The sequence below is a fragment of the Thermobia domestica genome, chromosome 2 (genome assembly GCF_964235325.1).
Source record: "Thermobia domestica chromosome 2, izTheDome1.hap1.1, whole genome shotgun sequence".
NCBI lineage: Eukaryota > Metazoa > Arthropoda > Insecta > Zygentoma > Lepismatidae > Thermobia > Thermobia domestica.
The window spans coordinates 165,391,020-165,418,841 of NC_137455.1; the positions used below are offsets into that span (position 1 = coordinate 165,391,020).

The 27,822-nt window shown below is 33.2% G+C and overlaps 1 protein-coding gene across 2 annotated transcripts in view; it reads left to right on the forward strand.

Moving 5' to 3' along the window:
- Positions 1–837: 837 nt before the first annotated feature.
- The window catches only part of Hsc20 (iron-sulfur cluster co-chaperone protein HscB-like protein, mitochondrial), a 43,746-nt gene continuing 16,761 nt past the window's right edge, over positions 838–27,822 (forward strand). The window contains exons 1-3 of one of the 2 annotated variants that reach the window (XM_081747743.1): positions 838–1,306; positions 11,426–11,679; positions 27,594–27,723. In XM_081747743.1, coding sequence (XP_081603869.1) covers positions 1,043–1,306; positions 11,426–11,679; positions 27,594–27,723 — 648 coding nt within the window. In that variant the 5' untranslated portion in view covers positions 838–1,042. Of the gene's footprint in view, positions 1,307–11,425; positions 11,680–27,593; positions 27,816–27,822 lie in introns of those variants that run through there. The other variant, XM_081747740.1, reaches the window with a different exon arrangement.

The window sequence follows — 27,822 nt, forward strand, 5'->3', positions numbered from 1 at the left end:
ACTAACTCTTTAGTCCTAATTATTAAATTTTACATTTTTTTTGGATTAAAAAATTATACCTCTCCTAAACTTGTACCTGTTTACAGTAATTAAGAAGCTTTTATTTTTCAGTGTTTGGAAACAGCAATGGTATAGCATAGAGGAAACAAACGAACGTGAATCACAATAAAAAGTAATAAGGAAGAAATAATAAACTCTATAGATGGCAAGCTTGGACTGTATAGTCATTACTATTCAGGGTTGCCAACCATACGATAATTTATCGTGATATACAATAATTTAAGCCTTAATACGATATACGATAATGCCCTTGCGATAATAGGTGAATACACGATAATTTTAGAACGCATTTTTTTTTCAATTTTTGAATGTGCAAATAAATTGAAGGTTTGTATTAAAGAATTATAAAACACATTTTTAACAGTAATTCTCGCCAAAATAAATCAATAACGATTTGAGAATTGGTAACGCTGCATCTCTGCATCCATCACATTTACGTGGAGATGGCAATATTGTTTGTTCATGATAGATGACTCTATTATTCGCTCACGTGAATGTTAGCGCCTTTGTTTGGATGTGAAAAACAAAGAAGTTAGAATCGTTCTGTGGCAAGTGAAATTACGTATCGCGTAATTACTTTGCGTAATTAAGTATGATAAGGATAGTGACACCGATGTAGAGTTCGAAACTGAAGATTACTATATAAGTTGCTATTATTAGTAGTATTATACTTGTTTATACAATTATCACGCCTATAACGAATATACGATAATCTTTTGTAATATACGATAATTTTAAGGACGAAAATCGATAATTTTCTTCTCCGAGGTTGGCAACGCTGTTACTATTGACAAATGAAGGTCACATTCCGATTCCCAGTGCAAGGGAAAATTATTCACATATGAAAGATAAGATTAAAGAATGATCAATTAGCTATTGAATAATAATAATAAAATAAAAGTAGTTCGGACGAGCTCAAAAGTTGTAATTAGTGAAAAAGCAATTTCAGTCAACTCACCTAAAAGTCAGTGTTAAATGTAACATGCTATCAAAATGGAGATGGATGATATGTGTCGCAAGAAATTTTTCTGGCGTTTCTACGAAATGCTGGAAATGTGGAAAAAACACGATGTTAACATTATTTTGTAGCAACTGTGATACATTACAGAAACTTGATGATAGTATGAATTATTTTGATGTACTGGGAGTACACAAGACTTTCGATATTGTACCGGATGAAATCAAATCGAAATACATTAAACTGCAAACTGTGCTTCATCCTGATCGTTTCGGTAACAGAAGCGAGGTAGGAACATAATTTGGTACAGGTTAGAATAATCCATCATAAAAAAAATATTACGATTAAAATAAGTGAGTGCATGTGAAAGGATTGTGTAGGATATTATGTTCGGTGCAGTTTTACTATACAGATCCATAGATTGTAAAATGTACATAAAAATTTGGATGGCATTTCGTATCTCCCCCAACTCGTTTCATGGTTCCAAAACCGAGTGCCTTATAAACTGTGATAAAAGTTGAAGTACAAGGGCGAGTGTAGGACAAAATCCAAGCTAAATTCTGGTAAGACGGACAAAATCCAAGCGGATAAAATCCAAGTAACAGTATCATGTGCGTAGCTGTGGTATGTGCCTGTGAACACCCTAATTAAATTGTGTTTGTTTCTTTCTTCAATTGTCATGCATTCTAAAGTTTTATCTGTAATTCTTCAATTTATTGAAATAACATTTCATTTACTTTTAAAGAACTGAAAATCCAATAAAATATGAAAGATTGACACAGTAAGAGTGCAGATGCAGATTATTCATAAAATATTCTGGCTACTGCTAGGACATGCCCAGGTGGATCCAATTTAGGGTGATCAGAAATATTTTGACTGAAAAGAGTATATTCACATAAATAACCAGAAAATAAAAACACTGACTTGCTAAATCAGAGGTAACAAATAACAGTAAAGCAGCCCAGTCTTAAAAAGAGTACACTTACGTAATTCTATTCTATTCATTGAGAATTAAAGTAGAAATAAAATTAAAAAGATATAATTTAGATAAAAAAAAAATTACTTTCTACCATTACCATATCCACATTTTGATCTTGATAGATACATCTATATTTCACTTATTTAGAATTTAAAGGCGAAAGACGAGAATACAAAAAGAAAAACTCAACACTCTACAACTACCGTACATATTTCACATATTGATCATTTCTGACGAAAATTTGATCAGTATATCAAAATTATTTGTTTCAAAACACTGTGTATAATACTTTTACATACTTTCATATGGATGTGATAAGTAATTAAAGCTCATCTGCACTCTTACTGTGACAATCTTACATGCTCTATTGGATTTTCAGTTCTTTAAAAGTAAATGAGGTGTTATTTCAATAAATTGAAGAATTACAGATAAAACTTTAGATTGCATGACAATTGAAGAAAGAAACAAACATACAATTTAATTAGAGTGTTCACAGGTACATACCACAGCTACGCACATTATACTGTTCCTTGGATTTTGTCCGCGCCCCTGCAAGGGCCCTGGGGGTTTCTAACTCCCTTCGTTAGCTGTCCCTAGCTCAGCTATATTTTGTAAAGTAACACACTGTAAATCTTATATGTGCAAGGTAGGGGGAGATATTAAATATCAGCCTAAACATTTGGACAAGTCTTTAATTTGCTCATTTCATGTCTAGAAGAGAACCCAACCAACCCCTGTGAAGCTTCTAACCCGTTCCTACTACTATTACTTCTTCTATGGGTCCGTATAATAAAACTGCACGTTAAATTGTAGTGTCGGATGAATTCTTCACAATTTAGGAAATCAGCGTTTTATGTTTAGAAGTGTGATCTGATTACAAGGGTTATACTTGAGTTACAATGAATGAGTGCATACACTATGACTGTGTAATACACTAATTTCCACCGGCGGAGTATTTCAGCACGATATAGTAGAAGTATATTTTATGTTTGCCAGTAGAGTTGCAAGTATGAAACCATTACGAGTGCTCGAACCTGTGTGATTTTATGCATGTTTGTTTTTTGTACTATTGTCATTTATGCACATACCCTCTGTCACTGACGCGCCTGCTAAATCCGGTCTCTCCCCTACTGCGATCCTGTGCTGAATCGGTTAGGTAGCATTTTAGCTTGTAGTGAACACGTACCACAAGTTGGTTTGTGTTTTATGCACAGTCGTTCTTATGGCATACATTTGAACTGGTATTTATACCCGTAAGGGCAAGTTTTCGTAAAATGAATTTGCACCAATGAATGAAACTCTTATCCTATGAAACAACTTCTAAGACACTGTGAGTGAATTTTGTGATCAAATGCATATATCCTAATAGGATAGCAAGTAGTCATTTTCAGGATACATCAACTTACACCCATATTATCAATATGTACGAAATTATTTGGGCATATGCCAAAGTAATATAGTGGAGAACGTCTTACGGGATCATTTAAAACAAGATAACTATTTTTTTTTTTATTTGGCTGACTATTCTTAATCTGCACCCATAATTCTATATTTTGTAAATATTTAAAGGTTGCTGTTCCGTATAAGTTCTTTGTTGTAGAATAATAGTTTTTAATCAATTCTTGACAATGGACTCGAGCATTTTACAGATGTAGCAATGCATTAGGTGGATTTTATAGTCTGTATTAACGGTTATCTTTACATTGTTCACTCTGGTTTGTATCAAATGTAGATACGAACCATGGTACCAATTTCAACAGTCATATTAGCAAATATTGAATCAAGGATTTTTTTTGCATACCCACCTTCGCTAACGTGCCTGCTCCCTACAGACGCATTTTGGCGCAAGCGCGAGCTGTTTTTCACTTTGCCTTAACCCGGATTAGATACATCTTGTGGTGCCCACTAAAACGGGTCGATGGATGTTTTGTATAATTGCACCGTATATGCCTTGTCTGTAGTGATTTTTAAAAAATGATTTTTGTTGATTTTTTTTTCGGTTTTGAATTTATTTTATTTTATTTTTTTTAAACGGAATAGAATAATATTCCTATTTTTTTAACTGGTAAACTATGGGAGTTTCAGATTTCCGTTATTATGTGATGCGAGAGTAAAAACGAAATTTGGTATTTCCTGATATTTGTTGTTTTATTTTATTTTATTTTTTTAAAGATGTTTCTCACATGTGACGGCTACTCAGTAACAGTAAGTACATTTTTGTCTCCCGAAGTAAGAATGGGCACTCACAGTAATCTTCAGAATTCATTTCACAATAATTGGACGGAACAAAGAAAATTAAAATAATTTTAGTACATATTTGTATTTAAGCCTCTTAAGAGTCCCTATCACTGAGAAATTAAAATACCGCTAATTTTACAGTAATTATGTGATATATTCAAATAGATAAAAGATAATCGAAAAGTGGATCAAGACCTCCCTAGACGATGTTATTCTGCATGAGGTACCGTTATCACGAGGCACCTAGTAGCTTTCCGTTTGCAGTTATTTAGAAACGCGAAAATAAATGCCCATTTTCTAAATGGCTGGAAATCGAAAGCAGATAAATGAGTCATGGTAACGGTATCTCACGCAAAATAATATTGTCTAGGGAGGTCTTGTTCCACTTTTCGATTATCTTTTATCTATTTGAAAATATCACATATTTACTGCAAAATTAGCGGTATTTTAATTTTGCAGTGATGAGGCCTCTTAAATCAGTAAAGAATAAAGTAAAATAAGTGTATGTAGAATGCTGCTAGAATATATCAGTATGAATACATTTGTGTTACTCCTTTCATCGTAACCTTCTCATGATGAATATCAATAGCTTTAGATTTAAAATTGTAAAATTCTTCAGAGTTAACTAGCATATCAGCATGAATTGTGTATAAATATAAGAATTTGATTTCAAGTTAAGGGCACTCAGTATTACAACAATGATACCATGATATGTCAGATGTTTTAGTAGTCAGGTGTTTCTAATCACGAATGGCCTTTTCCTTTTCAAATATATGTTTCGTATTTCTTCCTATTTCTAGCTGAAGTCCCAGTTTGTAGCATAAAAAGAATTGGTTTATGGCAAATATATGAAAGATATATTTCAACCATCTTTTTCACTCCTTTAAGAATGCGTATTTGAATCGAAATGAAAAGATAGAAACGCAACTCAACCCAGCTTCATATAGTGTGGCCGTTACTGTTTGCGTAAAATTTACTTTCCATTCTCTCTCCCTTAGAATACACACTTTAATCCAGATATAGAGCAAATGATAAATATCCAGGTCAAATCGAATTATTATTTAAAAGTAAATTTTAATCGTTTTAACTGTGTCCTCACTTTCGCTATTTTATGAATACAAAATAAGAAATTTTATTACATAAATATAATTTTCCTTTAGATATGGCATTTTAAAAATGCTCGGATACGTCTCCAGGTGTTTTTAATGAAGAGTTTATATACCAAGTCTCACTTTCCTAACTTAAGAGCCTCCTGTATAAATTTTGATCCCCCTCCTTCCCTTTAGGGTACGCATTTTAATCAAAGTGTTATGGTAATAAAAAAAAAAAAATCATGTTAGATACCAACTGTGTTTAAAAATTTATTTCAAAGGATTATAAAGTTGCAGTTACCGTAGAAAGATTTATGATATGTATTACTACGATATGTACAAATTTGAACCAAAAATTGTGCGTATTAAATGTTAAATTGATTCATTTTCTTCTCAAGTCCCCTGTACAATATGAAATTATTAAATCAATACATTGTCAAAATTATTGATCCATTAACTTTAATATGATTGCATTATTAAGATCCCACCATTATACATATTAAGATGCGAGTTTTAGACTTACATTCAATTAATGCCCCAGAATAATCAGGGTTGTCGCATTAAAGATGCAACAACCATGTGTCGAAAAGCATTTGTAAAGCAGTCGTAATTTTTGGATGCGCATAAAGACGAATTGAAGCATGTAATGAAGAGTTAATCAATATCAACATTATCATTTTAGGCATAAATTCCGTTACCCCTTGCCAACTTATAAAACACATGTTAGATTAGTTTAGATTCGGTTGTATTTACTATGATATAAGTAATAACGGTGAAACTTAACGGAATTTAATCCTCATTTTATATCAGGAATAAAGAAAGATAAGTTCAGGTTCACAATTTCTCATTTAATAAACCAGTGAAGCATTAAATTAAAAAGACACTAATAATAAAATTTATCTAATGTATCCTGACGTCCGTGAGTGTAAGTTATATATATCCTGTAGAAAAAAAATAAATAAAAGGAATGTTGAACAGTATAACTTTCAGCCACATGATTGATTGTCTTGGACACTAGCACCAGAAAGACTAGTGTTAGTATAGAGTAAAATAGTATTAGATTACGTATAGGTGGGTATCGATATGGTTACCGTTTGTCAATTTTGCTGAACCAGAGCTCTATATTGAAAGTGTTGAATGTTCAGTTGATGATGTATTTTATTACTATATTTTATTATTTTGAGTTGCAGTATCAGAAGTCTTTAAGCCGTCTTTCGAACAATAGCCCAAGTTCGATCCCTAAATTATGTACAATATGTTGGCTATTAGTGAAATAGAATTACTTCCTTTTTGTTTGTGTATATATGTAGATTATAACATTACACCATTTTATTTTAGTTTTGAAATTAGAATTCAGATGAGAAGTGTTTAAAACATTATAATCTTCTGTGTAATTGTTCTAAACGGTAAGAAATTTGCTTCTAAAAACAGCACAGTGAGTAGTGGGAATTTTAAGTTCAGATGCATACTTGTAATGTCTTTCGGTGGAGTCAATAATAATCCGGGATCTGCTCTTCACCAATTTTATTATAAAAATAGTTTTCTATAGAATAATTAACAAAGTTTCTTTGTAAAGATACAAAACAAGTGCTTTCAATATTTAGTCCTTAGCACATCTGAAGTGGCTTCGGTTGATGAAGGTTGTAATTAGGTATGTACCGCTCACTCCTTTGCTCATGGTAGCCTCCAGGATGGTTGTTAAGGAATCTTCTTTGCTCATGGCAGCCTCCAGGAATTAGGTAAGGTGAAAACTCCTTTGTCCGAAGCGACTCAGGAGCAGGTGTTGAAGGTTAGCTGATCAGTCTTGAACTGATAATTTGGTCTTCTCCTGGCCCTCCTTTATGGGTGACATCTGGGCGAGTCGATCATCTTCGGGTTTCACTGTGTCGGCATCGTGTTTTTCTTATTTCCGTGTATCTCTGCTTGCGTTGATGTTTACAAACAATAGCACGTATTTTACAGTAGTAACATGTGCTTGAAGAAATAATACATGCTGAAAAAGATGGTGATCCTTACAATATGATGTAAACAATAAGCAAAATAAACTTACATGACTAAATTATACCCAATAGGGGAATGGTTTCGTTTCGCATGTAAGCTCCTGCCACAGAAGGCTTTCTGCTAAGTAAGTTTTATCGCAAAGTCAGTGATAGAAGAAAGAAAAAAAAAAAGAATATTTTGTGCATAAATTCTAAATAAAATATGCTATTTATTTTGTCGCAGACTGTTAAGTAAGCTTATCTAGTCGATTGATATTAGAAGGCTTACTATAGTATATAATGAAAAGATATAAAAAATACATCCTGTGTTTGTAGTTTATAATTTGTTTGCTTGAACCATAAATAGAATTCTCTTATCTCAATCATTCTGTAAAAGCAAACTTTTCGTTCAGTTTTGGAGTACTCCTCGCTATCATATTTTGAGAACGCTAATAAACTGTTTGGTAGTTTTGACCGAACAGAAGTAGTACAGTACACATTAAGAAGATTTTGATCAAACAGATATTTGGAAAAGAAAATATAAAACCATCATTTTATTTTTTAACTATTCAATCTTAATCGGCCCATAGGATGAGTATAGAGAAAATCCATACATCATATCATTTATGTAGAAGCAAATTTTGTTTTAGTGCGCCGAGTATGAAGGGAATAATGCTCGAAAACTGTATGCAGAAGTTTGGTTTTATTGGATGCTTCAGGGAAATTCTTTTTATGGTTTAATAAACACATATATGACAAACAATAAGCACAATATGTGACTCTCGTGTCAAAAGAAGGTTGTTTCCAATCTATGGTGACGAAATTACACCTTGCGCAACACCACCAAGCGGGAAGAGAAGGAAGCTACCAGTCGTGTGAGCACCGTGGACCATTGACTGCGTGACAGGTGTGGCAACTGCATATCGGGACAAATGCCGCCGAAAATAAACGCTTATTGGAAAGGCTACATAACTACTCTTTCTGACGTGAATTACAGTTATAGTTCCATTATGAAACTGCCAGGAGCGTTGATTCATTGTGTCCAAAAATGACTTATCACGTGTGTTGAAAGGGGCAGGTAAGGCTAGGCGTGAGATGGTTCCTGTGGGGCAGAAACCTCATATGAATTTATATGAATTTAACATGAAAGATTCTATACTATAAAAAGGATTCACTCACCCATGCATCCTATTTTAAGGTGAATCTTTTCAAAGTATTTACATATTATTTATTTACCTTTTCATAGAATTGCACACTTTGATTTACTATAAATGAATTTGCTTACTGCTTTTATGTATTAGAAAGTACTGTCCAAGGATTAACGAAGGGTCTCCCAACTCTGACCACCGCGAATTTCATGCTTAATAACAGCAAACAGATTTCTGTATAGACAAGATCTGTTCTAGGTTGTCAATAAAGTTATTGAAAAAAAAAAAAAAAAAGAACTTAATTTCATGGGATCGACTTTTGAATGATCTGTGATAGTAACTGTTGTACAGGGTTCAGAAGTTCTATTAGAAAATTTGGATGCTGGTTCTAGTCATGAAAAGAAGCCAAGGAAAGTCTGTATAAAGATAAATCTAAATCGACTTAAGTTTTTGTGCTACAATCTTATCAATATTGTTATGCCTATTGCCAGATCCTGGGACTTTTTAAGATTCGTATCTGGAAATGTTTTTTCCACGTTTCTCGATCTTCCTCTCTTAAGTCTCAATATTTTCTTCCATTTTTTCAAATCATCGATCAGTTGTGCTCTTCTTTTTCTTTCTACTTCTGGCTTTCCTTTCATCTTTCCCTCTGTGAGGTATGAAGAAGACAATGTTTTCGTAAGATGTGTCCAATCCAATAGATCTTTCTGCGAATAATTCTGGCTCCTTTCAATATATGGAAAAATAAATTTTTAGGTCTCAAGAAGCAATGTAGAAAGCTGTAGGAAAATAAAAATAGCACTTAGCATCAGCTTGATCTAGGCAAATCTTCAGTCCAGAACGTTGGAATTCTTCGCATATCTTAGTAGATTAGATTGTTCGAAATTTCTGTATGTTCTTGGTAGAACTTCAGCGTGTGTCCACAAAATTCTAAATTAGACACTAATCATTATGACTGCTTCTGAAATTTCATGCACTGTTTTCACTTAAGTCTCTATCTGTGCTATTAATGTATCTCTCCATATATTGTAAGCTTGTAACTTAGAAACGAAGCCGATTTCGATTTAATATCCTATGTGGAATCACTTGTCATATGTAGAAATTCGAAGTCTGATGATGCGTATCGGTATCAATCACACTGTATGCGAAGTTAGCAATTTTCTACGATGGGATGTTTTTTATTATTATTATTATAATGCTGATTGTTTATAATAAAGACAGTATCATTACCATATTTAAGCAGACAAAAAAAGTTTAATAAAGCCAAATTAAGCATCTGACAAGTAAAGTGTCCAAATGGATGAATGGAGTTGCGGAATGGGACGTAGTGCGCCTGATAGAGGATGTGAAAATATATGTATGTGCAAAGTTGTAGTGGCTGAGCGCCATAAGAAACGGAGAGGGAGGGGGTCAAAGTTGGTGGGAGAAGTAGGGTGACCAGATGTACTGATTTTCGCTGTACAGTACTGTTTTTCAGAGAGTTGTCTTGCGTGTTGCGAAGACGTCTAGAAAAACGAGAAATGTCCTTTTTTTTTTTTTTTTTTTTTTGTAAATGTCGTGCAAAATATCCTGAGTTAACTTATTTGCAATATTTTAATGTTTCATTCTTTATTCACAACATTTTGAATCACTCTTTTCCAGGATGATGAACCGCTGTGTTTTTTAACACTCCTCAAAAGATTGGGGAAAGAGAACAATCAACAATGTTTTGCAATACATTGTTTTTACTGAGAAGAGCTTGTTGAGATATCGGTAAGGTAGGAAAGGCTTCTTTTTCAACTTACGACACTGATGCTAACAAAGTTTAAGTAGAAGTTCTCTTGTGCGGGTCTAAATTTTTCCTCATTCCTTAAAATAATCACACACTCCGAAAATCAATTAGAAAAACGTCTTTAGCCCTACACCAAATTTCACTGTATGATCATAAAAATAAACTACTTTGACATTCATCAAAGCATTTGGAGTTGTGTTGAATTCCTTCAATGATTAACTTAAGGTTAACGTTAAACGAAATAAGGATATGCGTATCGCCGATGCAATAAACTATCATTTACTATTATATTTGTGTACTACTTTTCGCTTGTCAGAATCTGGTCACCCTAGGAGAAGGACTATGCTATGTTATTGAAATACATCAAATAAACTGTTAAATCGTGAAAATAATGAAAGATAGAAATGCAAAGGGTGGTAGTTTCACATATTGGCAAAATAAAAATGGGCAGAGTAGATCGCGAACCTCCGCCGCCATTTTGAAATTGTGATATTTTTTGAAATGGAAAGGTAGTCATGTGATATATCAATTAGGGCCACCATGTTCTCAAAAAGTCAATTATGAACTTTAATGATCGTTATCTATACTTATTTGGAAGATTGAGGATCATCTTTATAGTTATTTACGAAAATCTATGAGACTGATACTCGTATATTGAAAGTTTGGATTATCACGAAATTTGATAATAATAATGTAATAATATACAACTTGGATATCAAATTTCACTGTTAGTTTTCTTGGCTTATAGATATATTTAACTTACATGTGTTTTCGTGATAATCCAGAACTTTGACCACAAACTTTGACCCCCTCCTCCTCGTTTCTTATGGCGCTCAGCCGCTATAACTTTGCATATTTACATATTTTCACATCCTCTATCAGGCGCACTAAATCTCATTCCGCAGTTAGATTAATCCATTTGGACCCTTTATTTGTGAGCTAGTTTCTTTTGTTTTTCTTAAACTTTTATTTGCTACCATGCTTTACACTAAATGTTACGTGGGCGGTGTTCCCATAAACTTATTATGTGTTAGAGAAAAAAGAAATAGTTTAAGTTATACAATTAAGTACTACATGTTATTTTTCGTGCAATGTGTATGATGTAATTAAAATAATACTCCGATCTATTTCCGTTTTCTCTAAAAACTGATTACTTTTAGAAATAAGTAGTGTTATGACTGTGTTTATTCATTTATTTTAGGATGAGCAGATATTGTCAGACAAATACTCTTCTTTGGTGAATAAAGCTTACAATACATTACAACAACCTTTAGATCGTGGAATCTACATGATACAGCTAGAAGGAAGGAGCATTGAAGAGAGTGACATACAAATGGATTCTGAATTTCTAATGGAAATCATGGAAATAAATGAAGCGCTTGCTGAATTGAAAGACGTACAGGAAATCGAGAATATGGAAAACTCCAACAAGAAGGCATTAGAAACTATAGTGAAGTAAGTTTCATTTCTTCTTTCCCTCTCTTTTCCTCTTCCGTAACACATCGAATAAATTTTCAGGCATTACGCTTTGTTAACGCGCATTTACAGCAATGTAAATGTCAAGAACATCAATGACTTCGTCGAAACAACACAGAAGAATCTGGTCGGTAGATTGGCGGGACTCGAAAAGCTGGATGTCCTGCTTGCCAACGAATTCTCAGCAATTGAGCTACTAGTGGCATGTCCAGTTTTCTGCATCTTTGATTCTTTATTCCCTAAGTCAGCGTTTCTCAAATTATGGTTCGCGGACCACAAGTAGTCCTCGAGGTATGCTCTTGTGGTCTTAGATTGAATAGTAGTCCAAAAAAGATACAAAAATAAAATTCAAGAGAATTCCATATTACGCGTTATAGTTTATAGTTCTGACACTAAGATAAGATAAAATGTTTGTATCAACATGGGGATAGAAATGATTCTTTTCGGCGCTATGACCAGCCGAAAATTTGTCGGAAAAATACAAAAATAGCCATAACTCGAGAACAAAGTGTCAGATTGAAGTCAGACCAAAGGGAAGGTCAATTATTTGTAGTCGCAGACTCCATTAATGCACAATTGAATGTAGTGCAGGGGCGGCGCAAGGGTGACTCCCAAAGAAACTGGGGAATTCTTTGGGTATTTTATCAAAAGTTGAATGAGAAAAAAAAGCAACAATCAAGTACATTTTTTAATGAGCAAATATCATTGTGCTTAATGCAAGTTAGAAGAACACTGTTATAATTCGAAACAAGCAGAGATGCACATATTTGATTTACTTTATCTCAGAACAGAATAAACTCTCGGAAAAAGAACTGTTCCTCCGATGGATTACATCCCTTGGGAGGTATGACTTGACATTTACAAAACATGTATGATGCATGGGCGTTCGCTGCTTTTGTAAGTGTAAATACTAAAAATGTATGTATTGCACTTTACAAGCAATCTGCCACTTTAATTTCTCTCTTCTCATTTCTTTTAAAATTGTAGAATCTATCCTTGGTATGTTTACATTCCTGAAATAATGCACTATTCAATTTCATATTATACGACATTTTTACCCTCACTATTATCTCTTTTCCCTTCTTACTTTTGAAGTTTCCCTACTTGAAATTTCATAGCTACGGTTCCTACGCTCTGTCCTTTTACTTCATTTTATATTCTAACACGTTTGCGATGCTCTGAACTATGAAAAAATTCAGAAGTAAATCGCCAAAGTAAGTGGCAGCTTTAGCAGGTAGGCACGGACCTACCCAAAAATTTTGAAAAATATAATAAACGCTAAAGGATGCAATAGACAGTAAATGTATTTTCTACTGTTGGTATTAATGGTAGATAATTATTTAAAAATAGCATCAACCAATATTGTAAAAGTAATTTCTTACTGTCATTAGTCAATCAAATGAGTATATGTATCCATAAGCGAGGGAGCGGGCCTACCCAAAATTAAAATCCTAAGCCGCCCCTGGCCAAAGTAGGGACAGAAGAACAAGGTTTGCGCCCGGTGACAACGCCTGCCTCCGTATATACGTTGTATTGTAATGTAGGTCAAGTAATATAAAATTATTTCCAGTGTATAAAAATTTGCTGTCCCTAAAATTATTCTGCATCTCCGCTTGCTCCCATTAAGAAATTGAAGCTGGCGTCGTCACTGTTACGGATGCTTGAGAGAATTCCCATATAAATTTTTGTCCGAATGTACAGTACGCTTCACTGAATGTTTTACGGATTAAGAAACGGTTATTGTGACTCCAGGAAGCAGTCTATGCAATTTGATTCACTATTGTTGACAGGCTCGTAGACAAAATATTAAGACGGGGGGGGGGGGATTATTTTAAGGTGGCTGACTTGAGCTCACGTTATATTCATACATACATACATACTTACAAATAACTGAAAAATTCAGGGGGCTAATCCTCGCATGACCATCCCTTAGCTACAAGGCTGAATGATGACTACGCAGATCTTGTAGGAATTGATCTTAAAATGCCAAATGCTGTACATCAGTAGTTCTCAGAGTAGGGTCCGCGGGACCTAGCCAGGAGGTCCGCGGCGCCTGAAAATTGAAATATGTTCTAATAAAATGGAACTCACAGCTGTTATGCAAGAAGCACTTTTTCTGTTACTAAAAAGAAAGCAATTAGAAATTATACGTACGTTTCTAAATTTAAATGTTTTCCTACTTTACTAAATTTCTACCCTGTGAGTATGAAGAGTTGTCTAAAAAGGCATTGCAATATTTGATGCTTTTCCCTACCACTTACTTATGTGAGCAGACCTTTTCTGCTCTTTGTATTTTTAAAACATTTAAAGCGAAATCGTCTCATCGTCGTCATGTGGAATCGGACCTAAGACTGATGGTGACAAAATGTATTCTGGATTTTAATACAATTATGGAAAAACAAAAAGAATTTTATTCCTCACATTAATGACCCCCACATTTGAGAACATTGTTCATCAAGTGAATTTCCTTTTAAAAAAAAAAAAAAAAAACTGAAAGTTACTGTATTTTCAATTGAAATTTCGTTCACTAGGAAACACTCATGTATGTTTATAATAAACTACTTATTGCATTATTTCTCTTGATCTTTTTCTTGTCAATGGTAATTCTAATTAGTATATTTTTAATACCATGTACAATTTCAGATAGTGTTGCAAGGGTGTTCGCAGATTACTTTCCGAATGAACAAGGGGTGCGCGTTATCGGAAGGTTTGAGAACCACGGCTGTACATCGTAATGTGAATATATTAATACGAAGAGCGCCACGTGAATATCTTCACATGGACTAGACCAAGGAGCAAAATTTCAGGTCGTCAGGTCGCCATTGGCGACTAAAAATTTAGAGCTAGCGACCAGTGTTCAGTAGGAGTGGTTTCTGCCTAAACTCACAGGGCTTCGCACTTTCTGTTTCGCACGAAAATAATTGTCACTGAGTGAAAGAAAACACGGAATGTGAGGTCTCCACAACGAACATGGAATCTCTCTCTTTGTCAAACCAAATGCCGTGGGAGGAGAGACCTCTCATAATTTGTACGTGAGAGATATTGGCGACCATCAATTTTGGATTGGCGAGTGCGTCTCACTTCGAAATTTTGCGCTCTGGACTAGACCGTATCGATACTACATGTTTTTGCCATCTGGCTATGAGCTTTTTTACTTCGACAGAGTATAACTTTATTTCCTGGTCCCTCCATCGTTAGAAAACTGTCTGAATCACTTTGTTATCCATGATACAACTAATAATGCTTAAGACACGTAAATGCAATCTACTAGATGTCTTTGTACGCTGTTCATTCAATTTGCACTCTGGACGAAGAAAACCACGAATTCACACTTGAGCGTCAGTACTTTTTTGTAGGTTGGTTTATCACACATAATGTTTACTTGACGAATGCATCTATCGGAACCATAGTTATTTCTCCAAAGGGAACGCCACGTAGCTCAGTGATAGAGCGCTCGTTTCTGGTCTGAGTGGTTCCTCGATTTTAGGCCATGAAAGTTTGTGATAGACAGCATCGTGTCCGCGAGTTTTCTCAAGAATTTCTCGTTTTCTCTTATGCTCTCATTACACGAATTCTTTCACAATATTTAGTTTTCATATCTGACCCATCTCCAGTAGCCTAAAAATACATAACCGTGAGACGTTGAAGACTTCATTTCACTTCAGTTCTTCCTCTGAGAATTTTTTCTGTACTAAGACAAAATAGACAAATCAAACTTGTGTATCTCTTCTTCTTTCGAATTCTTCTAACTTGAACAATGTGCAATGATTTTTATATTTTTGTAAGGAAAAACCAGAGGGTATCTATTTTGATTTTCTGTGACTTTCCGAGATATGTGTAGCCAGTGCCGGATTTACGCATAAGCTAAACAAGCTATAACTTAGAGCCTTACTCTCTTGGGATCCGCAAAACATTTAAAGGAAAGAAAAGGAAAAAAAAAAAAAAAAACATTGGAAAAATGGTAAAACATCCAGATACGTACTAAGAAATAGTACAACCAAGGCCGAAAGAGAGTGAAACGGATTATTCTATAGTAAAGAACGGGGTAATCAAATTTCCAGGCATCCGTTAACCTTGAGTTAGCCACAGAAGTAAATTAAGATTCAACATGCTTTCTGTCTTCGTTACTTCAATCTCAAATAGATGAATTATAGCAAGGATTAGACCTCTACCAGAGAAGGCTTAGGAGAGTGCAATGCCTAAATAGTTTTCGTTAATTAATTTTACTGAAGTATATTTTCTACTAATACCTTCTTTGTATCACCTAACGCAAGCTTCTTTTTAGTTGTTTATGAAGTTCTTTAATAATATTCAGAGAATTTTCGGGTTAAGTGAGATCCATTATCCGAGTGTTTAAAAGGGGAAATTTCTATCTACATTGAAATGTATTTTCTCTTTCAAAGAACATCCCATTTTCATTGAATTGGTTAGTTTTCACTTTCGAGATTGTTTCTGTTTAAAATATCAGCTCCTGAAAAGTTCTGGAAGTTTGGAATTCCAAACGTATCCTGTGTTCTGGTGAGATGATGGATTAAGGAAATTGTGTTAACAGAACCAAAACAACTGTTTCTTGATAGTGATGAAAATCCAAGTATTTATATCATTAGTTGAAGTAGTAAATTGTTTGGCTTAACTTGTACAGTAATCAATTACTGAATTGTATTAACTATAATCATTACTCTATCTTTTATCGTATCACTCATTTAATTATTACTTCATATATCGTTACAATTACAGAACTTTCTCTGATACTGAAACACAATTATTTCGTCCACTCATCACAAAATTCCTCCCTTCTTAATCTCATAACTTATTAGCCATTGCAGTCAATTATACATAAACAACATATTAATATATATTAATATAGAATAATTCTTCTTTTTCTAAAGATGACATATTTGGTGTTAAGTTTCTCGTTGCCAACGATTTCATTTCCCAACAACATTCCCCTCTTTTTTTTTTTTTTTTTTTTACTACTACTACTACTACTACTACTATTACCTTCACTTATCAAGCCTTCACCGAGCTTCCTTCTTCTTCCTTTTATAGTTTCTACGTTTGTTCCGTAGTGCTGTATCTCCTAGGTCTCTTCTTTTAGACTGGTACTTTCCCATCAGTTATTATTTCAACCAACGGTGGAACTAGTTTCCTCGTAGTGGTACATTCTTCAATTGTTTTCACCTCTTTTGATATGAATCTTTCTTCCCGATTAGCCAGGTTTAACTTGTTTTTCTCATGAACTTCTCGATCATTGTCTGTTGTCTGTAATTGACACAGTTGAAGCTCTATAAAAGTACAGTACTAGTCGGATTATTTTCTTTCGATTCCATAGATTGAGTACTTCCCTGTTGTTGTTTATATTTTTGTAATCGTACGTACAGTATGTCGGTTGAGTTAATTTTGGTTTCTTCAGCACTTCCATTGGTGAGTTAGATTGAATTGAGTGAATTCCAATTACTCTCTTGTCAGAAATTTCCTTTCTTTCAACGTGTTCTTTCTCATTCCTCACATTATTCTTTGGATGAAGTTGTTTTTTGGTACAGGATGGGGCATTCTTACAAACTCTTGATGTAAAGTTTGGAACTTGATGTGAATTCTGAATGGGTAAACATATATACGCAAAATGTCCAGGCTATTGACATTTGAAACGGAGTGTATTTGGTGCAGGGCAGGCATCATCAGCATAGCTTAATAAACAAAATTTGCAACGCTGAGCTGATATGTATGATTTTTGATAACACCTGAAGCATTCATATGGTCGTGCCTTCTGATTTATGATGATTCTTTTAAGATGACACATATCTCTAACCAAATATCGAATTAAGAGATCACGGTTTTTAAGCTCCGACATCCGACAATTTTCCATGGAACTCTGTGGTCGTACTGTTTTAAAACTTCCTTCTTCCGAGTTGCCCTGCATTTTCACTTGCCTTCGTAGGTTCCAATTACCTCGTCGCCAAATTGATAGTGATGAAAATTCAACTATTTATATAAGTAGTTGAAGTAATAAATTGTTAGACTTAAATTGTACACTAATCAGTTACTAAATGGTATTAACTATAATCATAACTCTATCTTTTATCGTATCACTCATTTAATTATTACTTCATATATCGCTACAATTTACAGAACTTTCTCTGGTACTGAAACACAGTTATTTCGTCCACTCATAAAATTCCTCCCTTCTTAATCTCATAACTTATTAGCCATTCCAACCAATTATACATAAACAACATAGGAACATAGAATACTTCTTCTTTTTCTAAAGATGACATACTTGGCGTTAAACTTAAGTTCTCGTTGCCAACCATTTCATTTCCCAACAACAAGCAGCACCAAAAAGAGTCCCAGAATTAAACTATGATACTATTAAAGAGCTTCTAGTTACACATTTCCAGCAAACATCAAATTTCATAGTGGAAAGATATAAATTCCATAATGTGAAACAACAATCTGGTCAATTGTATCAAGATTACTACTCCAACTAAAAAAGCAGACCAACCGGTGTAAATTTGGACAATTCAGAGAGGACTCTCTGAGAGACCAGATAGTTTCCGGAATAGCAAGCGAGGTCGCTCGGAAGAAGATGCTGTCTACAAAAGAATTAACCAAGAACACGGCTGTAGATATTGCCAACCAAATTGAATTAGAAAAAGAAGTCACAGTTTTTTATAGTAGTGATATGAGGTTAGGGCAACTAAAAACAACAACCGATCAACTTCCGGATTCAAGATTAGAACCACAGCGCCCAACAACAAATCGTACGGTTCAATATAATACTAATTTTGCCGGAAAGTCATAAGGCAGAACTATGGAGGTGTAGCTTGTGGAAGACAACATGTAACGTACCAATGTCCTGCGAGAGATATACAATGTAGGAATTGTAATGAATATCACCATTTCACCAGATGTTGTCCTAAAAGAGAGATGAATGCTAACAAAAGGAGACTTGCCAAAGGAGGAATTTCTGAAGAAGGAAGATAAGGACACTTTTATTATGGAAGATTTCCAACAAGCGTTAGATGGTTTGAATGCCAATGAAAAGGAAGGAAAAGAACAGAACCTTATCTCAATAAATGACTTCATGATGAATTCTTACTATGAGGTAAAGACAGAACGCAGATTAAATATAGATGAAAGTAGATCTTTCCAGATAGCAAGCAGAGGTCCAGATGAAATATATGAGGATATATCATGCGAAGGACGTGGGAAGCAACATAAAATAAACGCACACTCACGACTTTAGAAAAGATGAGTTGTTTATAAAGTTAGAGGAGGTAGATGTACTAGAACAAGTAAAATTCAATAAACGTGAAGAAATAAAAAAAAAAAAAAAAAGACTTCAGAAGACAAATATAACAAAGTGGTGAGAAGAAGAGGATTGAACAAGGAACGAACCGAGTCAGTGGAGGAAGAAGTTGACGAGAAAGAAACCGAAGAAGTAAAAGATAATGATGAAAGGATGATTGACAAATTTAAATTACAAGTGGATAGACTGATAGCAATTGAGGAACAAAAACCAAAAGAGAAGATGAAGAAGAACAACAAAAGAAAAAGCGGGGAAAATGTTGTAGGTGATAGAAATTAACAATAAGTGGGTCGAAAATATACGATGGTAAGAAAGACCTTATTTAGAGTGCCACTGAATTTATTTGTTAAAAAGACAAATGGATAATTATTGGGAAGGAAAAAATGGCAGCCTGCTCAAGAGCAGATATTTAGAGAGTGTGTAAATGGCTGCCTTAAGAGAGTAAAATCAAGTGCAAAAACGAGTGAATTTTCTAATAACTTAATTACTGTGTAATATATTGTTTACAATCTTTGTGTTAATGAAAAAACACTACGAATAATTGCACAGACAATTATAGAGTGCAGTCAGTTTGGTGAACATTTCTGGAACATTCCAGATTCTCTTTTTGGTGAGATCATTCCTTTTTCTCTTCATAAAATAGTGTTGTACTTAGTGTTTTGACTGTTATAGTTCTTTCATTCTAATTTGTGTTTTTTTTTTTTCATATTTTCTATGGTTTATCATGTTGTTATGCAAAACTGGATTAATACACTATAATCAATGAAGTAGAAATAGAATATACAGAATCGAATGTTCTAGATGAACATGATTCCATGATTACATCGCAAACGAATGACCAGGTATCGAATACAAATAGTACTCATCCAAATCAAATAAGTTTTTCTTCCGTAGATGGTATCTCGAATAAAAAAGCTTCTACTTTTACGAGTTTTAAAGATACTAATAATGCCACTACCATAGGTAAAACCAAATATGGTTCGCACCATCTTGCACCATATTATGTCTTCGTCAAATCTAATTCGAAAGAATTAGGCAAAAAGCACATTATGGCACTTAGCAAAAAATTATACCTTGCAGACATTCCAGGTATTCGAAGTGTGGACAAAATTGGTCGGAACTTACTGAAAATAAAATTTCGTTCGGGCGAGGAAGCCAATTCATTTTTAAAACATGAAATTCTGTCTCAAAATAACTGGCTAGCATTTATCCCGAATCATCTCATTTACACGATGGGAGTGATACATGGCATAGAAACAGATATAAAAATGTCGGACTTATTAAATGATATTAAATGTGACTTTACAGTTACGTCATCTAGACGTATCTACAAAAGAACTTCAACGGGTGAACTACAACCCACTTCCACAGTAATTTTGACATTCGATTCTCAGCAACTCCCTAATGATATTAAATTATATTATATTAAACGCTTGGTTCACACATATATACCGGCTATCCGACAATGTATCTCAGGTTGCAATAAATTCGGACATCGTAAGAATAATTGTAGATCAAATAAAATTTTATGTATAAAATGTGGCGCTCCGCATCCGTCTGACCCATGTAACAACCCTCCTCATTGTATCAATTGTAGTGGAAATCATCCTGCTAATTTTCAAGATTGTCCGGAAAGAATTAGACAAGGTAAACTTATGGAATTATAGGCGAAAGAAAAAATATCTTTTAATGAAGCGAATGCTATTAAAAAAAAAAAAATGAATCAACATTAACTCAAATACTAATCAAGATCACTCTATCGTTAACCTCCGATCAACAGAGGGGTATAATTCAAATATGAGTCATACAACTTATGCATCTTTGTTCAATATAGAACATATGCCTCCTTTGGTAACTCCCGCTCCGAAACAAATAACCCCAAGAATTCATGTGTCAAGAGACCTTCCTAGCTCTCCACCGGAGGAGACGCAAAAGTCAAGTGGAATTGTTTTCATGGAACTCTTCTCAATCGTCTTCACAACTAGTTAAGGGGAAATATCATAATAAAAATATAAAATTTAACTCAATCTCTTCAACAAATGATGAGTTTAACAAGATAAAAATATCTTCAAATGAAAATGACAATACATATAAAAAAGCCGATAACTTCCTCCCACATAAAGATAATTCATACATGTTACGGAGAAAAGTGACTTCTCCGGTACCGGAATGTTCTGGAAACCATAACTTCGCCCTTGAAGATTCGAAGGGAATAAATAGAAAGAATCCTCATAAGTTAGAGCATCCGGAGACAGCTCTAATACAATTCTCCGGAAAGGATAAAGAGTCTATGATAACATCAATAGTTACTCCACAACCTCAACAAAAGTTAAAAGAAGGAATCAGAAAGATAATTCATTCAGCAATGATATCAAACGAGGGAGATAGTATACAAACTACATCTGATATTATCTTCAACAACCTATGTTCTTTATTACAGCTATAAAAAAATGGATATAGGTAGGAAAGACAGACTCATCTTCTTACAATGGAATTCCCAAAGTATTTATGGTAAATTACATCATTTAATAAATTTAATAAGTATTTTTTCTCCTGATGTCATATTAATACAAGAAACTTGGTGTACTCCAAAAATACCTTTACGAATTAAAGGTTATCAATGTTTAAATCAAATACGTCACGACTCACATGGAGGAATTGCAATATGTGTAAAAAATATTTTAAATTTTCAAACCATAAATGTTCACTTTCAAAATTTACACCCGCATATACAATATCTTAGTATCAAGATTGGTAATTTAAAAATTCTTAATCTTTATATTCTGCCTAAAATTCATGTAGATGTGTCTTTCTGGAAACAATTGTTTACTTATAATTTTGATTATATAAGTGGCGATTTGAATATCCATTCAGAAATATGGGGATCAAATAAAACCACCACAGGAGGAAGGGAATTTCTTGCAGAATTGTTGAAATCATCATATATTTTTCTTAACAATGGGTCACCTACCAGAATACAATTTAATAATTTATCAGCACCAGATCTTACGTTAACGAAAAATGTTTATTATTTGGAAACAGATTGGCAAACTTACTATCATACGTGTTTCAGCGACCATTTCCCTATTGTTTTCAAAACTCATTACATTTCACATGGAAAAACAAAGGAAAATATTTACCAAACATATATTAATTGTTTCAAATCTAAATTACAAAAAAAATCTCTACAAATATTTCTTGGTCAGAATATCAAAACACAATTCAAATGCATTTGTCACAAAATAATAACCCTGATGATTTATTTAAAATCATAAAGAAAACAGTTTCATATTTACGTAATGAGAATCATAAGGAATATTTTGGAAAAAATAAATCTAAGGAAAAATATAGACGTCGACCTATCTGGTGGAATAATATTTGTCAAAAGTATGTAAATAATACGATTATATTATTTAAACAGTTTGTATCAACACGTACTCCTGAATCCTTTTTTCAATATCAAAGACAAAAAGCTCAAACCAAAAAAATTATATACAATACTAAAAGATCTAGTTGGCAAGAATTTTGTAATAATATTTCGGATCGTACACCATCTTATAAAATATGGCATTTTTGGAAAAAATTTCAACTGTATCATGGACATCAGGATATTCAAATCCATTTGCAAAATTTAGAATGGCTACCGTCTTTTCATAATAAATTAACTCCATGTACCGTTAATAATGATCGTCGTCTTCTTTCACTATTTTTATTTTCCAACTATACTGAAGAACTTGATTAAAACTTTACAATAGCAGAATTAGAAATGTTGCTAAAAAATATCCATAAAAATACTATGCCTGGTCTAGATGGAATCTCATACTCTCATTATAAAAATCTACCTTATTCAGGATTACAATCTCTATTAGAGTATTACAATCATATATGGAACACTGGACATATTCCTTTAAGCTGGAAAAAAATACTGATATTACCTATTCCAAAGGACTCCAAAGATTCAATCACTTCTAATAATTTTCGACCAATTGCATTATTATCGTGCGCATATAAAATCTTTGAAAATTTAATACTTAATAGATTAAATTGGTTCCTAGAATATTCACAAGTATTTTCTTCGCAAATTACAGGTTTTAGAAAGAACTTCTCTACGTACGATGCATTAACGAATTTAACACTAGACATTTATAAAACCTTTTTAATAAGAGGAGCTCTTCTGACTATCTCATTTGATATTACTGGTGCTTATGATCATGTGAATTTAGATATTTTAATAGAAAAAATGCACAAATTGAAAATTTCAAGTAAAATAATCAGAATTATTCATAATACTTTAATAAACAGACAGGTATTCATCAAAGTAAGAAATACTTATTCAGAGTCTAGAAATACCTCATTAGGTCTCCTTCAAGGGAGTAAATTAAGCCCTCTATTATTTAATATTTATATAATGGATCTGATTAATAAAAATTGGCAGAACAGTAAGATTACTAGTTATGTTGATGACATATTGCTGACTTCATAATCTAAAAACATTGAACGATCAATTCCACAGGTGGAAAATCAGTTACAAGAAATCAATACTTGGATGACCAAGAATGGATTGGATTTAAATTGGAAGTTTATCATATTCTCTAGGAAAAAAACATTAAAAATTTTCAATTACAATTTCAAAATAATAAACTATATTGCGAAAAATATATTACTTACTTAGGAGTCAGAATGGACCAGAAATTAAACTGGAAAACTCAAATTCAATATTTAGTACAAGAGCAGTTTAAATATCAAAATTTACTTAAGTGTCTTTCGTCGAAAAAATGGGGAATTAATCCTTTTACCTTACTACCAATTTTACACCACGGATACATATCGAAAATATCTTACGGTAGCCTATTGTACAACAGATGTGTTTATATTATCAGGATTTAGAACAAGCAATATATAACATTATTAAAATTATTTTTTCTCAGCCATCATTCTGCCCGAAACGGGCTATTCTAAAGGAAGCAGAATATATACCTTTACCTGTACTATTCTCCAAATTAGCATCAACTTTTTTAATAAAAAATTTGACAAGTCTAATTCTCCTATTCCAATACAACTACAACAAATTGAATTATTATTAAAAAAAAGGAATATACCATATACCAAGAATTTCCCTTGGATCGTACAAGCATATTTTAATTTTAAAAAGTTTTATTCAATGACACATAAAGTACCTTCGTTACCCTGTTTTGCATGGAGTTATATATCAAATATGACACAAATAACAGTTTTAAAACCTTTATATAGTGAAACCTGTCTTTAGCGGAATCGAGCGGGACTCGCAAAAATTTCCGTTAAAGTCGGGTTTCCGCTTAATGGAGGTAGACGTTGTCTTTTTTAAAATACCTGCTTATAATGGACATACTGTGAAAATGTTCTACGTACCTTTTTCAATTAAAGTATTTCTTCAGTATTTCTTTTTTCTACGAATTAATACACAAAAAGTTTAAAATTAATACAAAATATGCTAAGCACATGCTTTCTTTATTTTTTCCAGTAGTCAAACAGTGTTTTCTGTATGCATTGCTGCTTGGCTGCTCTACTTTCCGCACACACTTTAGCCTGAGAAATTGCACTAAGTAAATCAGAGTCATTTTTTCGTAAGGCAAATTGTTGCAGTTCTTTCAAACTTTTGAGAGCATCTTAATATGTCTTTATTCTAATCTCTTTTTGGAACACGGTATTCCTCTTCTTCTTCCATCTCGTCTACTCCTTTCCGACTTTCTGTACTATTCTTGATTAAGGTGAGGGGATTAAGGACAAATTGTGGGGGTGAATATGAGTAGTGGTTGGGGAAGGTCAACAATGCCCAAAAAAATTTAACAAAAGAACGAAGAATTTATCACAGACAGTATAATGTATATCACAGATAGCTGGTTAAAGATAGAAGTCAGTGGAGAGATTTTGTAAACCGGCATGGAACCTCCGGGTTCCATAGACCATAAAGAGAGATAGGGCATAAAGAGAGAGTATATGTGTGTAAATTGATGTGTATCCCCTCTCACAGGCTGTCTAAATGCTGTAGTCCGGAACTCAGAATTTTCCGTTAAAGGTTTATTTTGTTTTCCGTTGTCCGCATAATACAGTTTCCGCTTAATGACGGGACTTTTACACGTTTTTTACTGGAAAATTCACGGGACCGTGAAATATTTCCGTTTAATAAAAGGTCCGTTGAAGGCAGGTTTTACTGTACATACCAATTTCAAATGAGGATTTAAAGGTTAAAATATACCAAAATATTTGGAAAGACTTCAAGCAACGTTTTGACGAAGAAACAGTGTTCATCTATACAGATGCTTCTAAGTATAAAGATATTAATGTTGGAGCCGCGGTGTATATCCCAAAGAAAGAAGTTACCCTTCAATATAAATTACCTAAAGAAATCTCTATTTTTGAAGGAGAAGCATTCGCCATTAGACAGGCGTTAATATACATTAAAAAACGTGAAATCAAAAAATCTGTGATATGTTCAGACTCCTTGAGTGTGCTTATGAAGTTACAATCGACTAATTGGGATAAAACAACAACATGGTCACTCCTAAATATTAAACATCTATATCAAAGAATGACTGAAAACAATTATCAAATTAACTTTTCTTTTATAAAGGCACATGTAAACATAGAAGAAAGCAGCAATATCATTGATAATTTGGCTAAGCAATCATGTATAACAGGAACTCCAACAAACATTAAAATGTCACCTCGGAATTTCTTTCACAAAGTAAAAGAATTTCATAATGATAAATTACTTAAATGGTATGATGCTGATAATACCCTACCGGGAAAATATTGGTCTATTTCTTCATCGTTACGAGAACAACTTAAGTTTCACATAAAATTTTGGACCCGACAAGATATTATCATTTATTATCGTCTACTCTTTGGAACTGCATTAACTAAATTAAAATTATTCCAAATTAAGAAAAAACCCACATATCATTGCTGGTGTGATAGAGGCACTGGGACCATGAATCATATTCTCTTCGAATGTGAACTTTTTGAATCGTTTAGATCTCTATTTTTAAATCAACTTTATACTCGTTTAGGATGTGCTCCTTTCTCATATAAATACATTTTAGCAACAAATCAACGAATGCCAATCAAGGCTTTAATACAATTTCTTAAAAAAACCGGAATTACATTATATATATATATATATATATATATATATATATATATATATATATATATATATATATACATAAAAGGTATACCAACGATTATTGATCTCCCCAGTTCTTACTGAAGAAATTATCCAACTCACAACTATATTCTTTGCAGCATTTATGGCACAAACTGGTTATTTCCTGGTGCCCTTTTTCAAACACTTTTAAGAGTAAAGAAGACAAGACAAGACAATTATTGATTTTAAATGAAGAATGTTTGTTGTTTAATGGTTACGAAGTTGTGATATAAGATGATATATTAAGTTGAATGTTTTTGTGGAAGAATTGAATATCTGAAGTGTCTAAAGGAACATTAGGGTTTCAGTCCTAAGTTGATGTGAGGAATTGTATCAAGAGAATACTGAATAAATGAGGAGGATTTTTGGTGCTGGTGTAGTTTTGGCGCACCACAGTTTGGAAGATTTCAGGTGAAATTGAATACTTTGTATGAAAAGATATATTCATAAGGAAAATATTTCTGCAGGCGACAAGTAATACATCTATATTTCAGGTTTACAAGTGTAGGGTTACTAGTGTAAAATCATTACAAGTGCTTTACGGTGGATGAAATAAGTGGGTGCATATGAAAGATGACTCTATTAGATGTTATTTTCCGCCAGCGGTGTATTTCTGCACAGTGTTCAGAAGCTGTATTTTATGTTTACAAGTGGAACGTTACTAGTATAAAGCCATGACAAGTGCTATTGAAACTCGCATATTTGCCAAAATCAACTTCTTTTTCACTGTCTTTGCTTACGCGTATACCTACCATCGTTGACGCGCCTGCTCCCTTCGGACGCATGTAATAATAAAGTAAACAAATGTTAAACTCAATTAAGCATCCTTATTATTAACTTTTTCATATATATATATTTCAACGACTACTTTTCACCATCATCGATGTCTCCGTTAGGAGGGTTTTTTTTTTTTTTTGTGTGTGTGTGTTTAGTAGTGGACTCACATTACCAGCATCATGTTTGTCCGTTAAAAAAAAGTAAATAAAAAAATAAAGAAAAGAAAAGAAAGAAAAAGTTAAGACTAAACACCGTCTTGAATTTATTCTAAAAGAACCCTTTTGAACGGTTAATACACTGAAGAACAATCCCACAATGTGTGATGTCCTATTGTTTTTGAGGTTACAAAATTCGAGGATGAATGAATACCTTATTTTATAATATTTTCGAGAAAAAAAAAGAATAATATAAATTACTTCCTGTTGTTGACTTCGTGATCTTCAGTGTCTGTAAACATAAATTGTAAAACAGATAAAATTCGCTTTTAAAACTAGAAACAATATTAAAAAAAAAAAAAAAAAATAGTTTTCTGATTCGCTTTCGTCTTTCATTATTTCATGTATCTACGTACGTATAATTGTTGTTACCAGTAAAGTTATTGTAATTTTTCATTTATTACAGTCAGTTGTCAAATGCCTTTAAAGACGGGAGAATTGACGATGCACAGAAGCTGTTGACAAGAATGAAGTATTATGTAAACATTCAAACAAAGATTAAGGAACTCCAAAGAGAACTAGGGATAGTAAAATAGGTAATTAGGTAAAAATGATGTAATATTTGTAAATAAAAGTTAACATTGTTTAAATTTGTGTGTAATATAAATAAAAGTTATCATTGTTTTAATTTGTGT